Source organism: Mycotypha africana (assembly GCF_025528875.1).
Source record: "Mycotypha africana strain NRRL 2978 chromosome Unknown BDF20scaffold_1, whole genome shotgun sequence".
In the NCBI taxonomy this organism is placed as follows: domain Eukaryota; kingdom Fungi; phylum Mucoromycota; class Mucoromycetes; order Mucorales; family Mycotyphaceae; genus Mycotypha; species Mycotypha africana.
Genome location: NW_026515725.1, coordinates 3,655,743 through 3,676,166, shown reverse-complemented (window position 1 = coordinate 3,676,166; position 20,424 = coordinate 3,655,743). Strand labels below are relative to the sequence as shown.

General features: G+C 37.2%; 10 protein-coding genes and 1 non-coding gene across 11 annotated transcripts; 4 read left to right on the top strand and 7 right to left on the bottom strand.

Moving 5' to 3' along the window:
* The first annotated feature begins 38 nt into the window (after positions 1 to 38).
* On the top strand, positions 39 to 1,913 carry BDF20DRAFT_848615 (NADP-dependent oxidoreductase domain-containing protein). Its single transcript, XM_053079868.1, has 6 exons — positions 39 to 163; positions 257 to 289; positions 355 to 441; positions 515 to 754; positions 867 to 1,088; positions 1,198 to 1,913. The coding sequence occupies exons 1-6, from the start codon at positions 70 to 72 to the stop codon at positions 1,527 to 1,529; spliced, it is 1,008 nt and encodes a 335-aa protein (XP_052941413.1). The 5' UTR covers positions 39 to 69; the 3' UTR covers positions 1,530 to 1,913.
* A 604-nt stretch (positions 1,914 to 2,517) lies between these two features.
* BDF20DRAFT_812739 (uncharacterized protein) lies at positions 2,518 to 3,216 on the bottom strand (the record flags this gene model as incomplete). Its single annotated transcript, XM_053076818.1, has 1 exon — positions 2,518 to 3,216. A coding segment is annotated over one exon (699 nt), but the record flags the coding sequence as incomplete, so codon positions are not given.
* BDF20DRAFT_921994 (uncharacterized protein) lies at positions 3,124 to 4,289 on the bottom strand (the record flags this gene model as incomplete). The annotated part of the gene is made up of 2 exons (XM_053084669.1): positions 3,124 to 3,777; positions 3,852 to 4,289. Coding segments are annotated over 2 exons (897 nt in total), but the record flags the coding sequence as incomplete, so codon positions are not given.
* An 872-nt stretch (positions 4,290 to 5,161) lies between these two features.
* Positions 5,162 to 5,344, bottom strand: BDF20DRAFT_807220 (uncharacterized protein; the record flags this gene model as incomplete). The annotated part of the gene is made up of 1 exon (XM_053076543.1): positions 5,162 to 5,344. A coding segment is annotated over one exon (183 nt), but the record flags the coding sequence as incomplete, so codon positions are not given.
* A 544-nt stretch (positions 5,345 to 5,888) lies between these two features.
* On the bottom strand, positions 5,889 to 5,960 carry BDF20DRAFT_t11. The gene has a single exon. It is a non-coding gene; the product is annotated as a tRNA-Asp (tRNA).
* A 474-nt stretch (positions 5,961 to 6,434) lies between these two features.
* Positions 6,435 to 7,915, top strand: BDF20DRAFT_848589 (translation initiation factor SUI1). The gene is made up of 6 exons (XM_053079867.1): positions 6,435 to 6,618; positions 6,704 to 6,723; positions 6,804 to 6,894; positions 7,186 to 7,307; positions 7,399 to 7,629; positions 7,720 to 7,915. The coding sequence occupies exons 1-6, from the start codon at positions 6,582 to 6,584 to the stop codon at positions 7,780 to 7,782; spliced, it is 564 nt and encodes a 187-aa protein (XP_052941409.1). The 5' UTR covers positions 6,435 to 6,581; the 3' UTR covers positions 7,783 to 7,915.
* Positions 7,916 to 7,990: 75 nt separating this feature from the next.
* Positions 7,991 to 9,553, top strand: BDF20DRAFT_811758 (t-SNARE; the record flags this gene model as incomplete). Its single annotated transcript, XM_053076721.1, has 5 exons — positions 7,991 to 8,038; positions 8,120 to 8,148; positions 8,429 to 8,624; positions 8,700 to 9,392; positions 9,458 to 9,553. The coding sequence occupies 5 exons, from the start codon at positions 7,991 to 7,993 to the stop codon at positions 9,551 to 9,553; spliced, it is 1,062 nt and encodes a 353-aa protein (XP_052941408.1).
* A 2,479-nt stretch (positions 9,554 to 12,032) lies between these two features.
* BDF20DRAFT_810889 (uncharacterized protein) lies at positions 12,033 to 12,837 on the bottom strand (the record flags this gene model as incomplete). Its single annotated transcript, XM_053076632.1, has 2 exons — positions 12,033 to 12,621; positions 12,719 to 12,837. Coding segments are annotated over 2 exons (708 nt in total), but the record flags the coding sequence as incomplete, so codon positions are not given.
* A 518-nt stretch (positions 12,838 to 13,355) lies between these two features.
* Positions 13,356 to 14,514, bottom strand: BDF20DRAFT_90611 (uncharacterized protein). The gene is made up of 2 exons (XM_053083235.1): positions 14,097 to 14,514; positions 13,356 to 14,035 (listed from the first exon to the last, which is right to left on the bottom strand). Exons 1-2 carry the CDS (start codon positions 14,248 to 14,250, stop codon positions 13,527 to 13,529), a joined length of 663 nt encoding a protein of 220 aa, XP_052941406.1. The 5' UTR covers positions 14,251 to 14,514; the 3' UTR covers positions 13,356 to 13,526.
* A 108-nt stretch (positions 14,515 to 14,622) lies between these two features.
* On the top strand, positions 14,623 to 16,354 carry BDF20DRAFT_813014 (nucleotide-diphospho-sugar transferase; the record flags this gene model as incomplete). Its single annotated transcript, XM_053076850.1, has 5 exons — positions 14,623 to 14,891; positions 14,970 to 15,156; positions 15,257 to 15,630; positions 15,713 to 15,857; positions 16,112 to 16,354. 5 exons carry the CDS (start codon positions 14,623 to 14,625, stop codon positions 16,352 to 16,354), a joined length of 1,218 nt encoding a protein of 405 aa, XP_052941405.1.
* A 185-nt stretch (positions 16,355 to 16,539) lies between these two features.
* On the bottom strand, positions 16,540 to 19,997 carry BDF20DRAFT_848553 (kinase-like domain-containing protein). The gene is made up of 14 exons (XM_053079866.1): positions 18,987 to 19,997; positions 18,865 to 18,910; positions 18,741 to 18,796; positions 18,554 to 18,672; positions 18,449 to 18,486; positions 18,189 to 18,383; positions 18,043 to 18,107; positions 17,874 to 17,973; positions 17,760 to 17,808; positions 17,586 to 17,696; positions 17,397 to 17,510; positions 17,239 to 17,328; positions 17,073 to 17,164; positions 16,540 to 17,003 (listed from the first exon to the last, which is right to left on the bottom strand). The coding sequence occupies exons 1-14, from the start codon at positions 19,550 to 19,552 to the stop codon at positions 16,872 to 16,874; spliced, it is 1,773 nt and encodes a 590-aa protein (XP_052941404.1). The 5' UTR covers positions 19,553 to 19,997; the 3' UTR covers positions 16,540 to 16,871.
* Positions 19,998 to 20,424: the final 427 nt, after the last annotated feature.

The window sequence follows — 20,424 nt, the reverse complement described above, 5'->3', positions numbered from 1 at the left end:
AAAAAGTTCAACTTCTCGCATTACCATTTTCCACTATATTTTGTTTCTCTTCCCACAAATAACGTTCATATGCCTGAAGCTGTAGTAAAAGTGAAAGAAGGCGTTGTTCCCACGAAAGATACAAGAATAGTGTTAGCTGGTGTTGTCTCGGTGCCTCCCATAGGTAAAAAATACAATGTCAAATTGAGAATTCATTTTACCTTATGCTAAACTATTCCTTTTTGCTTTACAATTATATTTTCTACTATTATTTTAGCCATCGGTGCATGGCAATGGGGTGATAAGCATGGTATGAAAACTTGATTACAATGTTGAAGGATTCCTCGGCGTACTCAACATGTCATTTATGTATAGTTTGGAATTGGACACCTGAAGCCGAAAAAGATGCCAACGAGGCATTTGATAAAGCGTTTGAATTAGGCATTCCATTTTATGATACAGGTATAACTAAGAATATAGACACTGAAAGGGCACACTTACTAAATACTAAGTTGTACGAATCGATCTGTGACAGCCGAAGTGTATGGCGATGGTGAATCTGAACGAGAAATCTCTCGTTTCCGTCAAAAATATACTCAAGAACAAAAGGAACAGCAAATTATTGCTACAAAATACTTTCCACATAAGCATCGTACGAACTTTCCTGACGTCCTTTTATCGGCTTTGAAAGACTCTTTAGCCCGTTTGGGTACAATGAACGTCGATCTTTATCAAATTCATGCAGCCATTCATCCTGTGGAGATTGAAGTTGTTGGTAAATTAAATCTAGCAGTAGTGCACAACGACAGATTTTAACGAAAAAAAAAAAAAAAAAAAAAAAAACCTCTAAAAAGCCTGCTAATGTTTGTTGTTCTTACCACTTATAGCTAATGCTTTGGCCGATGCACATGAAGCTGGTCTTGTTAAAACCGTTGGTGTGTCTAACTATAGCAAGGAAGAGGTCCAACGCATGTACGATGCTTTAAAGAAAAGAGGTGTTCCTTTGGCTTCTAACCAAGTTTGCTTTTCCCTTATTCGTACATTGCCTGAAAAGTCTGGCTTAATCAAATTATGTCATGATCTTGGTGTAGCCATTTTGGCCTATTCTCGTAAGTTTATTCACTCTTTAGTAGTCTTTGCTTTCTTCGCCCCTCTTTCATACATATTGTATTCTGTATTTACGTTATTCATTTTTTCCCTTTTTTCCTTTCTTTTCAGCTATTGGTATGGGTATCTTGACTGGTAAATTTGGTTCCAAAGGCCCTTGGCCAGAAGGTCGTAAGGAAACTTTTGACTCGCTTGATACAGATCAACTGGAAAGATTATTAAGTGTTCTAAAGGCATTGAGTGAGAAATATCAACGTCCTCAAAGTGCAATTGCCCTTAATTGGTGTATTGTTAAGGGTACTATCCCTCTGGGTGGCGCTCGCACGGCTCAGCATGTGGAGCAAAACCGCATGGCACTTAATTTTAGATTGAATGATAGTGAAGTAGCTGAATTGGATAAACATGCTTTTGAAGGCACAACCAGTGAATGGAAGCACGGATAAGCGTGGATAAATCCTCTGTTATATAACAGAAAACTCTAAGTTATATGGTAATTCTTAAGTCAAAGGAATAAAAATGACCACATCATTCAATAAGATTGACGTTTGGACAATAAACACGTACGGAAGAACCGATTGCTGCCGTTAATAACCATATGGTAGTTGTAAAATAAGCTGAAAGCCATTCACTATTAACAACCATACGAGTGAAATTAACGGATGCGATTCTTTTGATACTGGCTAGAGAGCTATCTCGATTATAATCTGTAGGCACTAAATTTGAATATACAGTTGACAATTAATAGAATGGTCGAATACAGTTTATTAACTTTAGATTTGGACAACACACACAAAATTTTTAGACGATAAGGAAATTAAGTTTAAGCGGATGTAAGATAATAGTAGACCGTTAAGAATAAAATGTTAGACAGTTTGCACAACACTAGAAAGTATAAGGTTTTCCATTCTTTTTACCTGTAATTATCAAACTGGGTTCGTTCCAGCGATGTTGAGGGAGAGGGTGTCTTATGATTTTGTCCGTGTAAATTCTTTCGGCCTTCCTAAAGCCTTCCAAATAGCACAACTAATTTTCATCATATTCTTGGCAGCATTGACGTCTCGATTCCACAGTATATGGCAAGTTTTACATACAAGTATACTGCAGGTCTTAACGCCTTTCAACCTCTCCAAAGTATTGTTCGAACAGCAGGAGCATATCCTGGATGTCTTGTATTCATCGATTTCAAGTACAACCAGGTCTCCGCTTGATTCACGTCGCTTGAGTGCACGCCACAAAACACCCACCGTTCCACATCGGTGACCCTTGAATGCGACATTATCTTTAGCGAACATACCATTGCCAAATACAATGAGAGGTACTTTTTTGACATCACCGACACTGAAAGGTTGGGGCCTCCATTTGGCATTTGAACTACTACTACAAAAAACATGTTACTTTCTATAAGTTGTTGATGATGATTGCTTATGAACTTTACCTATCTTTCTTCTCCAATTTCACTTTAACTTTTGATGTCCCTTCTTCTATACTCTTTTTCTCTGGTGCTCCTTTCTTCTTCTTTTTTCGTCTTTTCTGAGAAGCCGCCTTGCCATTGTTCTTCTTCTTTGAGGCCTTCTTTTCTTTTTCTTCTCTCTTCTTCAATCTGAGATCCTCGTTATACTTTGTACTGCCAGTAACTAGCATATTTACCATTTTGTCTGCTGCACGTTTCCGTCCTTGGTATAAATGAAATCGATCTTTGGCAGTGTCATCACCGTAGAAAGAAAACAAGACTTCCAAGTGCTGTAAGATGTATGCTGCATAACAGTGATATTGGGCTTTGGAGCCTGTCTTGGCAGTTGGCATATCACTTTCGATGCCCTTGATTTTGTCTGCTTTCTTCTGTTCCAGCCTTGCTGAATACCTAGTGCTACCAGTCATATGGTAGTACTCTTTGGTAGAACAGCTTCGCACCTGGTGCTTCGTTACGTCTATCCCAATTGCTGCTGTGAAAACGTCTCTTCTACCAGGATCAATGAAGCAGGGTCTATAACCAGATTCGATTTCGGCATAATCAAAATCTTCCAAAGTCAACCGATGGTCTTCGATGGTTTTCTCTTCTTTTGATTTTCTCTTCTTACTAAAAATAAAGTCGACAGTGAAGCCATCCGAGCGGACGATATTACGGAATAGGGTCTCTTGGCTTGTCTTGAGGTTATTCAAACTGTTGTCACAAAAAATGAAATTCAGTAAATACCAATGACAACATTTCTGCCAAACTTTTTTTTTCTTTTTTTACGTATCAAATCCCATCTTCTTAAAGCTGAACACTTGATAAAACTTTTCGAGTTGATCTGTATAGCCTTTTGGAGGTGTACCGGGAAACATGAATGGGAGGAGCGAGTTGATGCTTATGGTGATGAAACGCCAATGGAGCGAAGGCAGAGGGAAAGGGAAGAAGCGCTTGGGCAGCGGTAATCTACGGACATCGTAAGCTGCATGTTCGTCATGTTCCTTTTCATACGAGGATAGGATGTGCCATAATGCTTTGGTAAACTTGGCGGGATCGGATGATAAAGAAAGCAACGTAACCTTTTCCGTTATAAGTTTCTCAAAGCTTTTGCATAGCATCTCTATCTTGCTTTTGTCTTCTTTACTAAGCATGATTCTATCAGGCCAGTTGGGTTCGCCTTTGCAAATTACTTGGTAGCAGTATGCTTTTGATATTTCCACTGCGTCGGCCTTCTTCATGCTCTGATTATAATAAAGCAAATACAAATGGTTAGAAACTAAGAAATCGAAATTATAGTAGTGATAACAATACGCACAACAAACATGTTTTGCAGCTTATAGGTTAGATATTTAAGCACTCGTTGTTCAAAAAGCTCAACAATAGAGTTAGTATACGAAACGCTTATCTCCTTGGCGGCTTCTGTGAGACAGTGGCTGTAACCTTTAGTGAAGCTCTGACTGATTACTATTGTCGGATGCTTTTCCTTAAAGTCATCAAAATAATTTTTGATGTCGTCGTTCAGCACCTTCTTGTGAGTAACCTTTTTGCCCGTAACGAGTTGTCCAACAGAATACCAAAATTGCTGTGTGAAGACTTCTGAAGGAATGGCATTCTTATTATGCACGAGGTAGGCATTAACAAATAGCTGGCAGCGAAACACTATAGCTCTGATGTCCTTGCAGCAGGAGATGACCTTTTCCTTGAACTTTTCACGAAACTGTGGTAAAACGGCACTGTCGATAGGAAGCTTCCTCGCAAAAACAGTAGAATCATGGCCAAGGACAGATGAAATGGCCTCGTCCTTTGATTGTATGTGATTAGGACAAAGAGGCGAACGAGGAGAAGCATGGTCATCATTCCCACAACTGGAACACTCTACAGCCTGTGATGCTGTTCTCTTCTTTTTCACTGCTTTCTTCTCTGCTTTAACACTGGCGCTCTGTTTTCTCTTCTTATTGCGAGTCCCAACTATATGTGGAAGAGATGGTCTATTACTTGGCTTGTGTGGCTAAAGGCAGGTCGAGGCTCAACTTACCATCATCGGCGGATATAGCTTTATGGTACTTGCATCCCGGGTAATTTTTATTAAAGTGACCCAAATCATTACAGTCCTTACATTTGGTATGCTCTGAAAAGTGTACAATAAGGTTACTAATGTCTCAAACTACACACTGTATAGTGATATGCCATTACCGGACGGATTTTCCTTCTTGGTATGATTTTCTTTCACTGAATTGATTTTATCTATGATGATTGTCTTGTACATGTGTGTAGAAAATAACGTTGGTTTGAAGGTAATGAAGTGAAAGAAAAGAAGAAGAGAAGAAAATAATTGAAAAAGGTGAAAGATAAGAATGATCACTAAATTTTGGCAACATAACATTTCGTTTAACAACATTTATAATAACAGTATGATTTACGCGTTTAATGTCACATTTAAAAAATACGCAGATATTGAAAAATTTGATCCGATACAGTAATTTAGCGTTGGATTTAAACAAAGCTGCCATATGAATGGACAGTACAAACCAGATTTTTGAGACGTCTACTCAAACCTTCAAATTTCGCACAGAGCTCCTGTCTTGCAGCTTGAATTGTTGTCAAAGGTCTCGCATCAAATAATGCTATAAGAAACTCAGTATGTTCTGCAAAAAGCTTCTTTGGTCGAGAGATGCCGGTTCTTGGCTTGCTACCAGGAAGGACTGTACCATCACTAACATTCCACTGATCTGAAAACTTATAAGCGGTGAACCTCGGAATGTCACACTCAACCGCAGCTTTGGGAACTGTAAGCCCAGCCTCGTGGATTAAGTGAATCAACCGTCTAATGCTGTGCTCACTATATTGCTTGCGCTTCTTGGACTTATCCGTTAATGCGATAGTGCTGAATTCTGTTGTTAATTCTTCAACAGCTTCTTCCATTTTCGCATCATCGACTACAGGGCGCCGCTGCATTTCATCATAGTCGACGATCTTCTCCATTTGCCCGAAAGTAACAGCAATTTCATCCAAGTCCATAGCAAAAGTATTTTCGGAAAGCATAGGCTCACTTGCAGGATTATAATTTATGTAATTCATGTTGCAGGGATGTGTTTATTTTAAAGCAAACGAAATCTACTCAAAATATTTCGTCTACCGTAAAAGCCCAGTTCGTCTAAAATCAAAAATCTATAGTCCACTAAAAAAAAAGAAACGTCCCAATTAAGGTACCAACTTCGTCCACAAAATTTTCGAAATCGTCTCTTATGAAACCTAAAATACTGTAATATAAGAAATATTTTTGAGCTGCAGCACAGATAAACAGAATTATTCAAAAGGTTACACGCACTCCATAGATAGTGAGTGGAAAAAACTCTCCGGCGGGGAATTGAACCCCGGTCTCCCGCGTGACAGGCGGGGATACTCACCACTATACTACCGAAGATTGATATTTTGTTACACAAAAATTTATAATATATACTTTTTGAAAACGCAATCACGTGAGCACTGTTTGATTGGTTGACTCTTCAACCATCTCGGATATTGGATGATAAAATGTTTCATTTACTCTTAAATACACAAAGACGAACTACTCAATTTTGAATGCAAAGACAGTAAGAATGCATTGTAAACTATGAAAGCAGTACAGGTAACAAATATAGCTATAACATACGTGCTATAATAATTTTTGGTCATAAGGGCGCGTTATAAATATATGTTTTAATTGTTACTGCTTCTCGATTGATCAGTAGAGCTTGGTCAGTTGACAGGAAAGCCCCAATGTCTACAAAATATTATTATGTAAATATACAGTACGATAAGTTTAGCTCAATGGAAGCTGGTCAAGTACAGCTGACAGTTTTTTCCCTTTCCCTTTTTATATTTTTTTTTTTTTTTTTTAATCTTGTTCATTGTTGCATAACCTTGACAGAAAATGACCTAAAATGACTGCTTTATAAATTTTAAAATCTCGCCCGATTTGGGCCTGATATTATTCCTTTTTGTCAGTTAACTTCCACCTCACGTCTTGTAATCTAACAGCGAAAGAAAGTGGATAATTTACACAATGACTATCGAACCCGTTAAAGTCATTTATTGTGGCAGTAAAGTATTGTATTCTTGTCTCTCCTACCTGATATTTGCAAGCATACATTGCGCGATCAACTCACTGACAATATCATATTATAGTTTGCACTATGCCATTAGAGGTAGGGTGTTTCTGTAACTTTATTGAGTCACTCAAAGGAAACACAACTACACGTCAAACTAATCGCCAGTTGTAAAACAGTATTGTGAATTCAGCGGAACTCAAGAAAAATGTAAATTATGGTTAAAGAATCACGATGAAGATTTATACGAAAAGTTTTATGGTGTCGATGGTAATGCATTTTTACACAACAACAAGATTCTGTATTCATATTCTTGATATATCACTGGTGAGACGGAAACGATGTTAGTGTCTTCTGTACGAGATACGCACACATGTAGCCTTCTTATTTCATCGTACGGCACAATTTTAGAATACATAGTGTATGCTGTTGCCATCCGTTCGAACCGTTCTCCTCCTTTTCTTTTCAGAATACATCTATTTGATTCTTCTACTAGCGAGTACGAATTGTTTGTGACAGAAAAACTTACACCAAAGATTATATCTTTCTTTGTTATCTTAGGTGTGACTAAAGGGGTTGCAAATGCATCTATTGAAGATGACAGCGGTAAAGATAGAACAGTAGTCAAAGACAAATCAGCAAAATTGGAAGCAAAACTAGAACGTGAAAATAAAAAGAAGATGGTAAGGGGAAACAAACGGCAGAGGTGATCCGAAACCATGAAAGGAAGATCATTCAACAAGTATATATACAATTCTGAACATTATTTCTTAGGCATCTCGAATCATTATTAAACGTATCGAAAGAACTAAGAGAAAGAGTGTCACAACCATTTTTGGTCTGGAAATCTTTGGTGTAGATTTGAAGAAAGCAGCTAAAATGTTTGCTAATAGATTTGCATGCGGCTCTTCAGTAGCGAAAAATAATCAAGGACAAGATGAAATTGTCGTTCAGGGTGATTTTAGTGAAGAAATACACGAGATTATTCTAAAGAACTGGCCCACGGTACACTTGATTTTGTTTACGGGAGCAAAAGATGATCAAGTTTTCTAATAACTCCTTGTTTATTGTTGTTCTGTATATTACATAATATAGGTACCTCAAGAAAATATTGACAGAGTGGAAGAAAAAAAGAAGAAAAAAGGAGAGCAGGCTTAAACTAACCGATAATATTTGTTCTGGAATTGACAAAATGAGTGTCCTCTATATTTTGCAATAATTGTTGTGCAACCCTCTTTTTTCTCTTCAACTTTCACTATCGCAACAACAATAAAACCTACTTTTTCTTCTTGATTCAACCTTTTGGTAGCTATCCATTCCTTTTCTTTGCCCTGTACTTTCCTTAATATATAATAGAAACAACATAATGTCTGCAAGGTTCACAATGAGTCGAGACCGTTTAGCTGAATTGCGTGTAATTAGTTTTCATGCTTCTTTGTCAGCAATGCAATAAGCTCATGTTGTCTCTTTTTATGCTTTAATTACACGTTAATAGGGCGCTAACAATAGCGAGAAGCGCTACGAGTAAGTATCTATCTTTGACACAATTTTATTTACCCAGTAATGAGCAAAGAAAAGAAAGCCTTTTGGTGCTTATCATAAATTATATCCTTTCATCCATTATTTTACGATTGCTCCACATCATCAACCAGTCGTCTCAGGTACAACCGGCAATAGTAACGGTTTCTTACAAATTTAATAGAGTTACATGAATATAACCGTTATATTGATTTGTTCTTCTGTCGGATGATACGTTTTCCTCCTTTTTTTTTATTTTTTTATTTTTTTACTTACATAAATTTAGTGATGAGGATACGGCGCCTCCTATGCCTACAGACACAAGAGGATATCGTCCACCTGCTCCACCATCAGCAACCTACAATCATAACGCACGTGGAAATCGTCATGCAACAGCAGCGATGGATTCAAAAGAGGCCTTTGAAATGAGCCAATATAGTCCTAATGGGAGCATTGTTTCGACAGATCAGTTTTTTCAGGAGGTAAAAGAGACACCAGTGGGCTTAATCAATAGCTATTTTAATCCATCTCTCTAATACTATCAATGGATCATGTAGATAGAAGAAGTGAAAGAGCTGAATAGACAGATCAATCAAAATATCACCCTAATTGAAGAACTACACGGCGCTGCATTGACAAACACCACGACATTGAATGATGAACAGTCTGAAGAAAACGCATCTCGACTAGAAAGACTGGTAAAGCAAACAGCTAAACTCAATACTCAGTGCAAAGATAAGATTAAAGCTATTGAACTGAGTAATGCTCGTATGAACGCTGGGGGAGATTTACCTATGCGAAAAACTCAGCATGCCGCTATAAAACGAAAATTTATCGAAACTATCCAGCGTTATCAAGATATTGAGAGAACTTACCAGCAGAAATATAGGCAAAGAGTAGAGCGACAGATAAGAATTGTTCAACCCAATGCAACAGAAGATGAGATTGAAAGAGTGTTGGATTCGGATGAACCACCACAGATTTTTGCCCAGTCGTTAATGCAAGCAAACCGGTCAGGTCAAGCCAGAGCAGTATTATCAGAAGTCCAATCGCGTCATGATGAAATTAAAAAGATCGAAAAAACCATACTGGAGCTACATCAATTATTCATGGATATGCAGATGATGATTGAGACGCAGCAGGAAACCTTAGATCAGATCGAATCTTACGCAGAAACAACAGTAGTAGATTTGGAACAAGGAAATAAGCATATAGACAAAGCAATTGTGAGCGCAAGAAGCACCCGCAAGGTAGCTCTTCAGTAGCTTAAAAAAATTTGTCAGTTCAATTACTAACAATCCTTTATATATAATAGAAAAAATGGTTCTGTTTCGTCCTGTTCATCATTATCCTCATTGTCGTGGGTATCCTAATTTGGTGGTTTGGCTTCAATCATGCTGGTATAAACTAGATATAAACCCAACATAACATTCCTTCTTTGTCGCACAGCCAGCCATAATATATAGGCCAAAATTACGGTCATTCTACAGCCATTAGCATACAAAAATATTCGACAAGTGTACTACCTTCGGCATATCAGCAACGTCTATTCGTTTCTTATTCATTTTTCTGTTTCATATATCTCATCCTTCAAACTTTGACAAAAAATAAAAGATTCAAAAATGTAACCGGTGATCTTTTTTTAAATGTTACTTGTTGCACAAGAGCACGTTCACTGTTTCTTAGTATACTAAATCGAATGAATTTTTATCCAGGCGTGATGATTACACAAAACGTCGGAACGGTCGGAGACGGTTAATTGTCAAAGAAGTCATTTTTAATTGAGAGTAAAAAAGGGACACAATAGAACAATTATAGAATATTTTGATTCGAAGTATTAAAGTCCATAAAAAACAATAGCCTTCTGTTTAATGCAATCCTTATTGCCATCAGGCACTTTTTATCATCTCCACTTCAACTGTTTTTACTCTATTTTTCAAACCAATTTTCTGCCCTTTTTTTATAAGTGCATTCAGTTTACTTTTATTTCGGTTAAATCGCAACTCATTGTTTTTTAGTGTATGTTCAAATGGGCTTCGAGTCATTTTTAACTAGCTTCATCATCATTTATGTACTTTTCCTCCTTTAGCATCATGCTGCCTTGCAAGTGCAAACGCTGTATCATCAAGATTGACGAGGTATGAAAGAAAGAAACGGTTATACAGACGTTGCGCAGAGATACAAGCACCAATTACGGGCAAAAAATCGAAGCAGCTATTAGCAAAACGCAATGCCTCGAATTCACAAATTGCAGTAGCCTATAACACCGTACCAAACTCGAAAACGAAATGGGCTTTTTTGATTTCGTTTCTTCCGTAACATTCCCTATTTTCTTCTATTCGTCAAAGCAATCATTCTAGACCATTTCTCATATGTTATGCTGATTTGCGAAGTATATCCATACCCAAAGACAATGACTACTGTAGTGAAGTCAATGGTTAATCACCTCCAATTCCATTGAAGCGGTTCTGAAAAACCTCCCTCTACAGCTATAGCACTTATACTGTTTTCCTACACTATTCCATCAATAACTGCAAAACCTGTGATTCAACTGTAATCCTTAGTAGACTTGACAACTGAAACGACCAAAAAAAAAAAAAAAAAGCATTTAGCTCCAGATATGAGGCTTTATAACATAGCAGCTCTGGATCATGCCGAGATCATGTCATGACCCTTATATACAATTATGGGTATCTATAAAACGTAGTTCCTTTGCCAAAGACTATAAGTTGAGCAGCATAAAATAACAATATTTCCATTGTCGGAGACACGTTTGCAATAGATAGCAAGAATTAATTACACAGAACGTACTACACGCAACTTAGTGAATGGCGTACCACCTCATTAGAATATAGTCTTTGAACTTGGGGTTGCAAACTTCTTACGCAGATGTAGTGCTCTTGACATCCAACGCAATAAACTGACATACCTAATGTTACAGCCCAACAAACTTTTTGTACCTTGAAAGACATCTCAAGCAAATATTTAAAATGCCATTGAACTTCAGAAAGATGCTACTCAAACATCATCTTGGGGCTTCGTTGGAAAATATTCGAGCGTAGTATGTTCGAATTTAAAAATATCATAACAAGATAGCTTTGCAGTCAGCAAAATCGATAAAATATGGCTTTAAGCGAGCAATAAGCAGAAAAATCATTGTAGAACATTAGAACAATAGTTACAATTAGAAAGTGAAATTAATATGCCAAGCAATAAAAATTTATACTTCATGACTATAGGCCACATTTGGCGGCTTCGTTAAAGGTTCTGTATGAAGCTTTTCAACCTCTGCGCACTCATTAATATATTAACCGTTTTTCGAAGGCTTCATAAATGTAGCCATTTCGCTACAAAAATAACTGGTGAAGCTCATCCTTTTCCAATTGTTAATTTAAAATTAAAGAGTCATATAACTTTTGAGGTTAAGTAGATGATGCAGCCAAAAAATTACTTGAGTTGAAAAATCGTTAATGTTAGAATATGTTTCCCACATTGTCCAGTAGAATGTAACATACTTCCTTTTATATTTTAGTTTAAAAGTGTTCTTTAATTGAATTTTAAATGATCCAATAAAATTGCAATCGCCTCTGTTTTAGGATTGTATGTAAAGGAGTCGAAGGCATATTTTCCCTATTACTAGTAATAGTTGATTGCATTATTATTTATGAGAGCATTATAACCAAAGCATTGAATGACACGTATATATTGACAGCGCCAATAGTTAGCCATTTTTTATTAGTTAAATTGTAAGAGAATAATACGTAGAATGAGTCTGTTAGGACCAAAAAAATTGAATAAATACTATAGAAAAAATAAATTAGAAAGTTAAGATACTGCACATATTGAGGAAGAGTGAGTTTCGCAGTTGCTTAAGAGTATAACCGTTCATATTAGATATTGTACATTTGAGTTTTCCTTTTGGAAATATTTATATTCTTTTGATGATGATATTGCCGTCTTATATCATCCTCGCAAAAAATTCTACCATTTGCGACATAGTATTCATCATCCATCCTTTTATGACAAGCCTCACACGTGAAGCATCGAGGATGGAATTTCCAATTCTCTGGCGTAAATGCACAGTGACCTTCTATTCCATCACCACACCGTTTGCATAACGATCCATTCAACTTGTGATAATGTCGTTTACAGTAAGGTAATTCTTCAAAGACGTAGAATGTGTTTTCAGGAAAGGGTGATCTACAATAATGACACCCAAAACATTCTAAATGCCATTTTCCTTTCATTTTTCCATCTGCTGCTGATACCGCGTTTTTCTCTACTGGTTTTTGACATGCTCTGCATTTGGGAAGAAATAACGTTTTGAAATCTTGTCGACAGTAGACTCGTCCTTGGTATTCTTTCCATCCCGTTCGTTCATCAATATTCAAGTAACAATGATAACATTTAATGTGTCCAGGATGGTAGTATTTTCCCAATGCCTTGATAGGTGTGATTGAAGGTGCAATAACACGATCACTAAATACATGTATACAAGATTAGCTGGGAATTCCTTGTCATACTGATGAAGCATGACTATATCTTACCAAGAACCACATAGAATGCGGTTTTTCACCACATGATAATCTCTTTCACAATACAGTTTGCCTTCAAATTCAAACGGAGTGCTACGATGTTGATGATGATCAAATGGTAAGCTACACAAGCGACAAATGAAACATGCTCTGTGGTAACACTATTACAGATTTAATAGCGGGAAAAAAAGGCCCGTTAGGTGAGCTGCTTAACTATATGGATTAGAAATAGACACGAGTGCACATACCTTGCTTCCAATATTCCTAACATCATCTCGATAATCGAATTCTTCTAGACAAGCACAACAAAAGTTATCTGCGGCTGCTGATTTTTGGTGCGTTGTAGCACTAGCATTATTATTCGCTGGAACTTGATGAATTTCATCATTCATTGAATTCATTAAATCTTGCATTAAACTATCCAAAGCTCCATGACTATCCCCATTGCTATGTTCCCGCTGTTGCTGATAATGGCTATTTGCATTACCTAATGATTGCTTCCTTGTTCCTTCTGTATTGATACAGAGACAAAGAGTGTGTACAAGTCAATAAGAAGAAAGGATAGGGGAGAAGAGTTTTAAACAAGTTTGAGTATCGATTTTTACCATATCTTGACGTTGATCCAACGTTAGAGTGGTTACTGCTGTTATTCTGGTGATATCTGTATTTAAATATAGTAAAATGTATTGTGTACACAGTGTACAAATAGTGGGAAATGAGAAATCAAGTTACACACTTCTTTCGAAACTGGAAACATTCCATTTTCTTTTCTTTTTAAGGTACAACAACAAAGAGAAAGAGAGAGAGAGATAGAGAAAGAGGGAGAAAAGCCAAATACAATGACATGACTTACCGGTAAGGTGATGGTGATGAAGATAAAGAGGATACTAATGAAAGAGAAGAACTTGATGAAAGTAATGGAGCAGGTGATGTGCTATTCTTTCTTGGTGATGTTGGTGATGTTGTTATAGTAGAAGATGAGGAATTGTATAAATCGTCAGTATATAAACCAATGCCACCGCCAGCTGCACCGCCATTGCTACTGTTACTGCTACTGTTACTGCTACTACTGCTACTGCTGCTGCTACTGCTGCTACTGCTGCTTATGCTATTACTATTTGTAGTCATCTTCGAGTAAGGATGCTGCTGTTGCTGCTGTTGAGGTTTCTTCGTTACCAAATCTTTTGTCATTCCACTATAACAATATGGTGGAGTTAATGTCCCTGATTTGTTAGTCAATAATGGCTGCTCCTGAATGTAATTATTGGTAAAATTGGTAGTAGCAGTAGTATTAGGAGGTAGAGGAGATTTACGATCCGGGCTTTGTAATGGTGAAATAGGTTTTATATTGTATTGATCTAACGAATTACAGAAAGGTTAATGCTTGAATAAAAGTTCAATTATGCACAGAGTAGGTACCCTTCTTGACTGGTGGTATAATGGGTAAAGCAGGTACAGGTGGTTTGCTGCTGGAGGAACATAAATGATCGCCTAACCGACGAATTTGTACGTCGCGTCCACAATCTGAACATTTAACTGTTGGTAGAATTTGCGATATTCGTTCGGTAGCCATTACAGTAACTTAGTATGTCAATAAAAAGTAACAAAAGCAAAGAGAAGAAGAAAGAAAGAAAGTAGACTAAGCGGGAGAAATTCTGGCACCACGTTAAAAAGAAGGAGAGACGCTTGTCGATAGTGGTAGCAGATCACAAATCTTTCAAAAGGGCAACAAGCGAGCATTTCATCATTTTTAAAAGCCAGCCAGAAAAAGGAGAACGAAATTTCTCTTTTAATCGTGTTTGGTTTTTTTGTTTCCCGCCAAACGGGGCCTTTTTATTTTTAGCTTTTCAAGACCATCTCCACTTATTGTTTATAAGTAAAAGGGTCGTCTTCCTTTCTTCTTTATTATCTACTACTCTTCGATTCCCTCGTCAGTACACTTTGAATGACATCTCCTTCTCAAAAACAAGCTCTCTACAAAGCTATTATTCTTGTTGGTGGCCCTTCAAGAGCAACACGTTTTAGGCCTTTATCTCTAGATGTTCCTAAACCTTTATTTCCGGTTGCTGGAGCTCCATTAATTCATCATCATTTGCAAGCATTGTCTAAAGTCCATGGGCTACGAGAAGTCTTGATTGTGGGCTTTTTTGAAGACACAGTTTTCAATAAGTTTATTGAAGAGGCGTCCACTGAATTTCCTCACATTCATATCAAGTAAGCGCCTTGCCCTTTTCTTTATTCTACTCTCCTATAACAACCGTATACTAAACTGTCTTTGTACTTTAACTCAAGGTATTTACGTGAATATCAAGCCATGGGCACTGCAGGTGGTATCTATCATTTTCGCGATGAAATTTTACATGGAAATCCTCAACAATTCTTCGTAATGCATGTGGATATCGCTTGCTCATTCCCTTTGAATGAAATGGTAGCTTTTCATATGAAGCATCGAGGATTATGTACCATGTTGAGTAAAAAGGTGAAAAAGAGAACAGATAGTTCGCATGATTTTTTTAAAGAGTTTTGTTCCTCCGCTTTAGTTTTTTGCTGACATTTGCCATGGATGCTGTTACACATAGATTGGGCATGAACAAGCAAAAAAATACGGTTGTCTTGTTGCTGATCAAAATACCAACCAAGTCCTTCATTATGTCGAGAAACCCGATACTTTTGTTTCTGATTTGATTTCCTGCGGCGTATACTTGTTTGATGCCGCTGTTTTTACCGAGATAAAGAAAGCTATGGATGCAAAGAAGGACTCCGATGAGGAAAACGACCATTATTTCTTATTCGGTAATTCTGCCCATCCTTCTATCACTACACCTGGTTTGCCCAGTAATGGAAATGACGGCAGACTGAGTCTAGAAAGAGATTTGTTGCGTCCTTTGTCAGAATCAAGAAAGCTTTATGCTTATGTAACAGAAGGTTTCTGGAAGCAAATCAAGACTGCAGGGTAAATATATTAAGGTTGCGAAGGAAACACACTGCAAATGGGTACCTATTAACGTACAATATCTTTTGGCGCCTCGATAAAGATCTGCCGTTGCTGCCAGTGCTGCCTACTTAGAATTACAATACCATGCTGAGTCAAATAGATTAGCACGTACTGAAGATAATGGACCCGAAATAATCGGAGCTGTATATATTCATCCAACAGCACAAGTGGACTCAACAGCAAAGGTAACCAGTCCTAAACAAACGGCTCTATTCATAAGTTTACCAGAAGAGTAATACTAACATTTGCCTTTCAATGCAGCTTGGTCCTAACGTATCGATTGGTCCTAAGGCTATAATTGGTCAAGGTGTTCGCATAAAAGATTCTATAATTCTTGATAATGTCACAATTGGAGTAAGTTTTATATCGAATGTTAACAACTGTCAGTAGCATGTATGTCGGAAAACTTACATAGTACCCAACACTACAATTATATTAGCATGCCAGTTGTATTCTTCATTCTGTCATTGGTTGGAATAGTAAAATTGGTGCTTGGGCACGTGTTGAAGGTACAGCCGTGTCTGACCATAACGAAGAAATGATGAAGAACGGCGTGAAGCTTCAGAATATTACTATTTTGGGCAAAGAAGTATCAGTGTTGGATGAAACAATTATTCGCAATTGCATTGTTTTACCTCACAAGGAACTCAAATCCTCTTATCATAGTGAAATTTTAATGTAATAGAGGTAATTCTCAAAGAAGACAAGCAACATCTTAAACTTCCATCTATATTTCATTCTCAAGTTATTCATTATCCAATCCGTATTCTGGCCACTTTGAACATTGCATTACTGTCTTCTTCAACCTTCACTCTGTCGCATTTCTAGAGTTTAGCGTTCGTTCAATAAAGTGAAATAAAACGTTCAGTAGATGTTATATGTTATTTTGTTTGAATGACCTTTTACAAGATCTTTAGAAGATTTATCAAAAGTATGAAAATGCCTTTGAGGAAGCCGTATGACATGCTTTAAATATTCGTATTTAGATCATTTCAAGTCAGTTTCGAGGTTTGTGTGCGGACTATATACATAAAAAAGCGCTCACTCTACTTTATGTTTATGGGTAGTTCATCATAGCACACATTAGCTCATCAAAAAGAAAGGACGCTTTTCAGCTTAACTTATCGTAGATATAAAAAGTTTTATTGTTCATAAGATTGCTTTTCGAGTGCTCAGCAGTGAAAGCATTCACAGTGATGTTAATATTGTTGACTTGGTAGCTGACTATAGGCTTGAGTAACAGAAATAGGTGTAAACGATTCGCGGAATTTCTCAATTTGGTTGAGAGTCTCAACACCGAGCTGATTTTTCCGTCTCTCCATATCCTCAGACTAAAAGTATGAAAATAAGTCAATAATTCGAGCAGACGTACGCTACATTTTTTGAATGTCTTTGCTAACCTCCATTAACAACCAATCGCTTGCTAGCGCTTCATCAACAGTATAGCGTTGATTAGGATCAACAACAAGTAAATTTTGAATAAGATTCTTGGCTATTTCATTAACAGAAGTTTACTTCTCAGAATCAGGGCTAGTAAGCGTCAAAGAGACTTCATTCTCTGCTTACCTTCCGCCGAAATGTTATCGAAAAACGGCGAGGGAAAAGAGTAATGTGCTGTGCGAATTTGTTGTTTCATGGATGGTGGTGCGTGATCCTCTATTCAAATCCAAATCAATTCAATAAAAGGTCCAAAACTACTGCACAAAATAACAGATACCCTTTACCTGAGAATGGTGGAAAGCCACATAAGCAGATATATAGCATAACACCAAGGCTCCACATATCGCACTGCTTGTTATAAGCACGTGTAACTGAGGGGTCAAGAATTTCGGGAGCAACTACAAAATGCCGACTTTTTGTTCAACAACCAGATCATATATTTGTATGTGTAAAGCGTAAGCAGATGAATTTACCATAATTAGGTGTACCACATTGACTTTCAAAACCCTCATTCCTACTCTCAATTTTGGCCAAGCCAAAATCAGTAACCTTGATCTGCAAAGTATCCTTGTTCGCTATGAGTACTAGATAAAAGAACAGCTTAATAAGGTACATACAAAGAGTAATATATTCGAAAGAAGCATTACCATTTTCTGGTTTGAGATCACGGTGCGCAATTTGATTATCATGCAAATACTAGTAATTATAGAAAGCCTTGAGTAAAGCCAAAACCGAAAACGTCTCGTCCAATTTGCAGTTACCTTAATCGCAGTAAACAACTGCCAGAATATGAAGCGCGTTGTGTTTTCACTAAGCTTTTTATTCTTTACAATGTAATGGAATAGCTCTCCACCATGAACGCTAAATGATCGACACAAAAGAAGGAATGAGTAACGACAGTAATGACCATAGAAGGAGAAGGAGACTTACTAATCAAGTATTAAATAAATCTTTGACACTTCATTGAATGTTTTATGAATAGATGCTATTAATGGCTTTTGAGGATCAAAGAAGGAAAGGTAAGGAAGCAGTTAGTCAATAGAAGTTCATCGTTAGTAAAACCTCAATTTACTTACGTGTCTTATCAGTTGCATTGAAATACTGACTTCGCTCACTAATGATTCTGCCAGTTTGCTTTTCTTTGAGAATCGATTTTTATGGAGAACCTTAATGGCAACTTCTTGATGCGTCTTTCTATTGAATGCATGAAAAACAGTAGCAAAATTGCCTTTGCCAAGTACTCTATCAAACTTGTACTCCTGTTCACAAAGCTAATATAACGGTTTAGAAATTCAAACACACGTAATTTTGAACACTGATGATAGTTATGCCTTACATTTGCACCAAAAGTAGGCGGGAATAGCACGCGGAAAACTATTTTAAAAAGGAAAAAGATTATATAAAAGAGCTGAGGAGTTGTTATTTATGTTTATTTGCTTACATTTGAAGCGATGATCGTCTTTCAAGTAGGGCTTGGGAAGAACTAACTGAATTTCGTCTTTATTTTTTAAAATTCGCCTACCATAAACGCGGTCACCATTTACATAGGTTCCATTTGTGCTGTAAGATGAGAAAATCGTGTAAGCTAGAGTTTAACATTTCATTTGTTACTGAACGTTCGGTTTTACCTTTTGTCTTCCAGAAAAATTCTAATCCCTTTAGTTTGGCCGTTGGAGCCAGTTTCCTGCATTCAAAACAAACATAGGATTGATGAATAACTACCGTCCAGGAACTGTTCACAAACACCCTTACCATATATAATAAACAGTGAATCTTGCTGATCATGTCATGATCGAACCTGTAGGATGATTGAAATATGTTTACAGGTGTTGGTATATTAAATAATATTGTTATTGGAGTGAACGTCAAATTACCTCATATCACAATCAGAACGGCGACCAAGCATGTAGCCAGCACGACCACTGGTGTCAGAGTCCTTCTTTTCCAAGTACATCGATTCATATTGTGAATTCAGCGATTGTAAAAATGCCCAAGCATTTGGATGGGCTAGCCAATCAGGTAATTCTAACTGCCATTGGTCATCTAGAACAAGTGCAGAATCTGCGGTTGATACTGTTGACTGAACAGAAGGATTGCTGTTGATTGAGGGAGATGGATCGTTATTTTCATAACTTGCTAGTGAAGAGGTTGCTGTAGAGCTTCTTGTATTTGTTCGACTACCAACAGCGGCTGTTGCTTCATCCACCTCAATCTTTGATTGCTTCCTTCTCAATTCTATAGTGTTATCTTCAGTGTTATCTCTGTCGAACCGCTTGTTTCCAGCGTGGGCGCTGCTATTGCCTAATGGGTCGAATATAGTAGTGTTGGGCGTGCCTGTTGTAGAAACGGCTCTTTTAATATCATCAGCGCCCGAATAGATTGTTGTGCGCATGGAATCATTGGTGTTGAACCGATCTTCTACTTGCGATGTAGTGGACATTGTAATCAATTTCTGTTGCTATGTTCAAAATAAAGATAATCAACAGGAAAAACTGGAAGAAAGTTAAAAAAAAGGGATGAATCAATCAAAAAGGGCACTTGTACAACGAAACATCAAAAAAATGCGCCCTATCGGCGGGCTTTTATTTTAGAAGCGTGATTTTTGGCGTATCAAACCGTCGATTGAGCCTAATATGTATCACAGCTTCTCTGCATTAAGAGGGTAAGACGTCGCCCGTCAGTTGGATATAGTAATAATGAAGACACTACATAATACATCACTAGCATGATCATTTTAAACAAGGATCACTCGCTACGAGGAATATGATTGTGAGCAGAAAAATTTGACTTTTACGCAGCAAATTTTTATCGCCAATCGTACGATTTGGATTTTCTCCTTGTTCCTGAAAAAAAAACCAAAAAAAAAAAAGACCACTGAAACTCACGCCATCGCAACTCCTTACTCTCAAAAATAGTCCAAAAGCAGTCTTTCCTAGCAACGGAACTATAATCGAGAGATAAGGTGGGAAACCAGAGCAATGCCTTTATAAAAGTCAAAATAAACTCTTTACGATCGGCTTTTTGACGTTTTCCGGTTCTTTTGTTGTGGAAGTACAACACTAAATAGTCACAGCATAGATGAATATAGCTGGATTCTTAATAATATAAGCTTAAATGTACGCTGACGTCCTCCACGAATTCGACTGACTTACGGATTGCTATAGTCACTGTCTTGGAATAAAGCAAAAGTTTTAACTACGATAGATTTCTATTAATGTAAAAAATTAGCCGTTCAGTTCTAAGGACAACAGGAAGACCAAACTCTAGGCAACATACATTATCCTAGAGGATGCATAGTTGTGCAATCAATGT

Coding starts and splice junctions, on each gene's coding strand:
- BDF20DRAFT_848589 (XM_053079867.1), top strand. CDS start 6,582: ATGACTATCGAACCCGTTAAAGTCATTTATTGTGGCA. Junction 6,619..6,703: donor TAAAGTCATTTATTGTGGCA/GTAAAGTATTGT, acceptor ATCATATTATAG/TTTGCACTATGCCATTAGAG. Junction 7,630..7,719: donor TTCTAAAGAACTGGCCCACG/GTACACTTGATT, acceptor TACATAATATAG/GTACCTCAAGAAAATATTGA.
- BDF20DRAFT_848553 (XM_053079866.1), bottom strand. CDS start 19,552: ATGTCCACTACATCGCAAGTAGAAGATCGGTTCAACACCAATGATTCC. Junction 18,487..18,553: donor AGACGATCATCGCTTCAAAT/GTAAGCAAATAA, acceptor TTTTTAAAATAG/TTTTCCGCGTGCTATTCCCG. Junction 18,108..18,188: donor CAATGCAACTGATAAGACAC/GTAAGTAAATTG, acceptor GATCCTCAAAAG/CCATTAATAGCATCTATTCA.
- BDF20DRAFT_90611 (XM_053083235.1), bottom strand. CDS start 14,250: ATGGCTACCGAACGAATATCGCAAATTCTACCAACAGTTAAATGTTCA. Junction 14,036..14,096: donor TATACCACCAGTCAAGAAGG/GTACCTACTCTG, acceptor GTAATTCGTTAG/ATCAATACAATATAAAACCT.
- BDF20DRAFT_848615 (XM_053079868.1), top strand. CDS start 70: ATGCCTGAAGCTGTAGTAAAAGTGAAAGAAGGCGTTGTTCCCACGAAA. Junction 290..354: donor GCAATGGGGTGATAAGCATG/GTATGAAAACTT, acceptor ATTTATGTATAG/TTTGGAATTGGACACCTGAA. Junction 442..514: donor CATTCCATTTTATGATACAG/GTATAACTAAGA, acceptor GATCTGTGACAG/CCGAAGTGTATGGCGATGGT.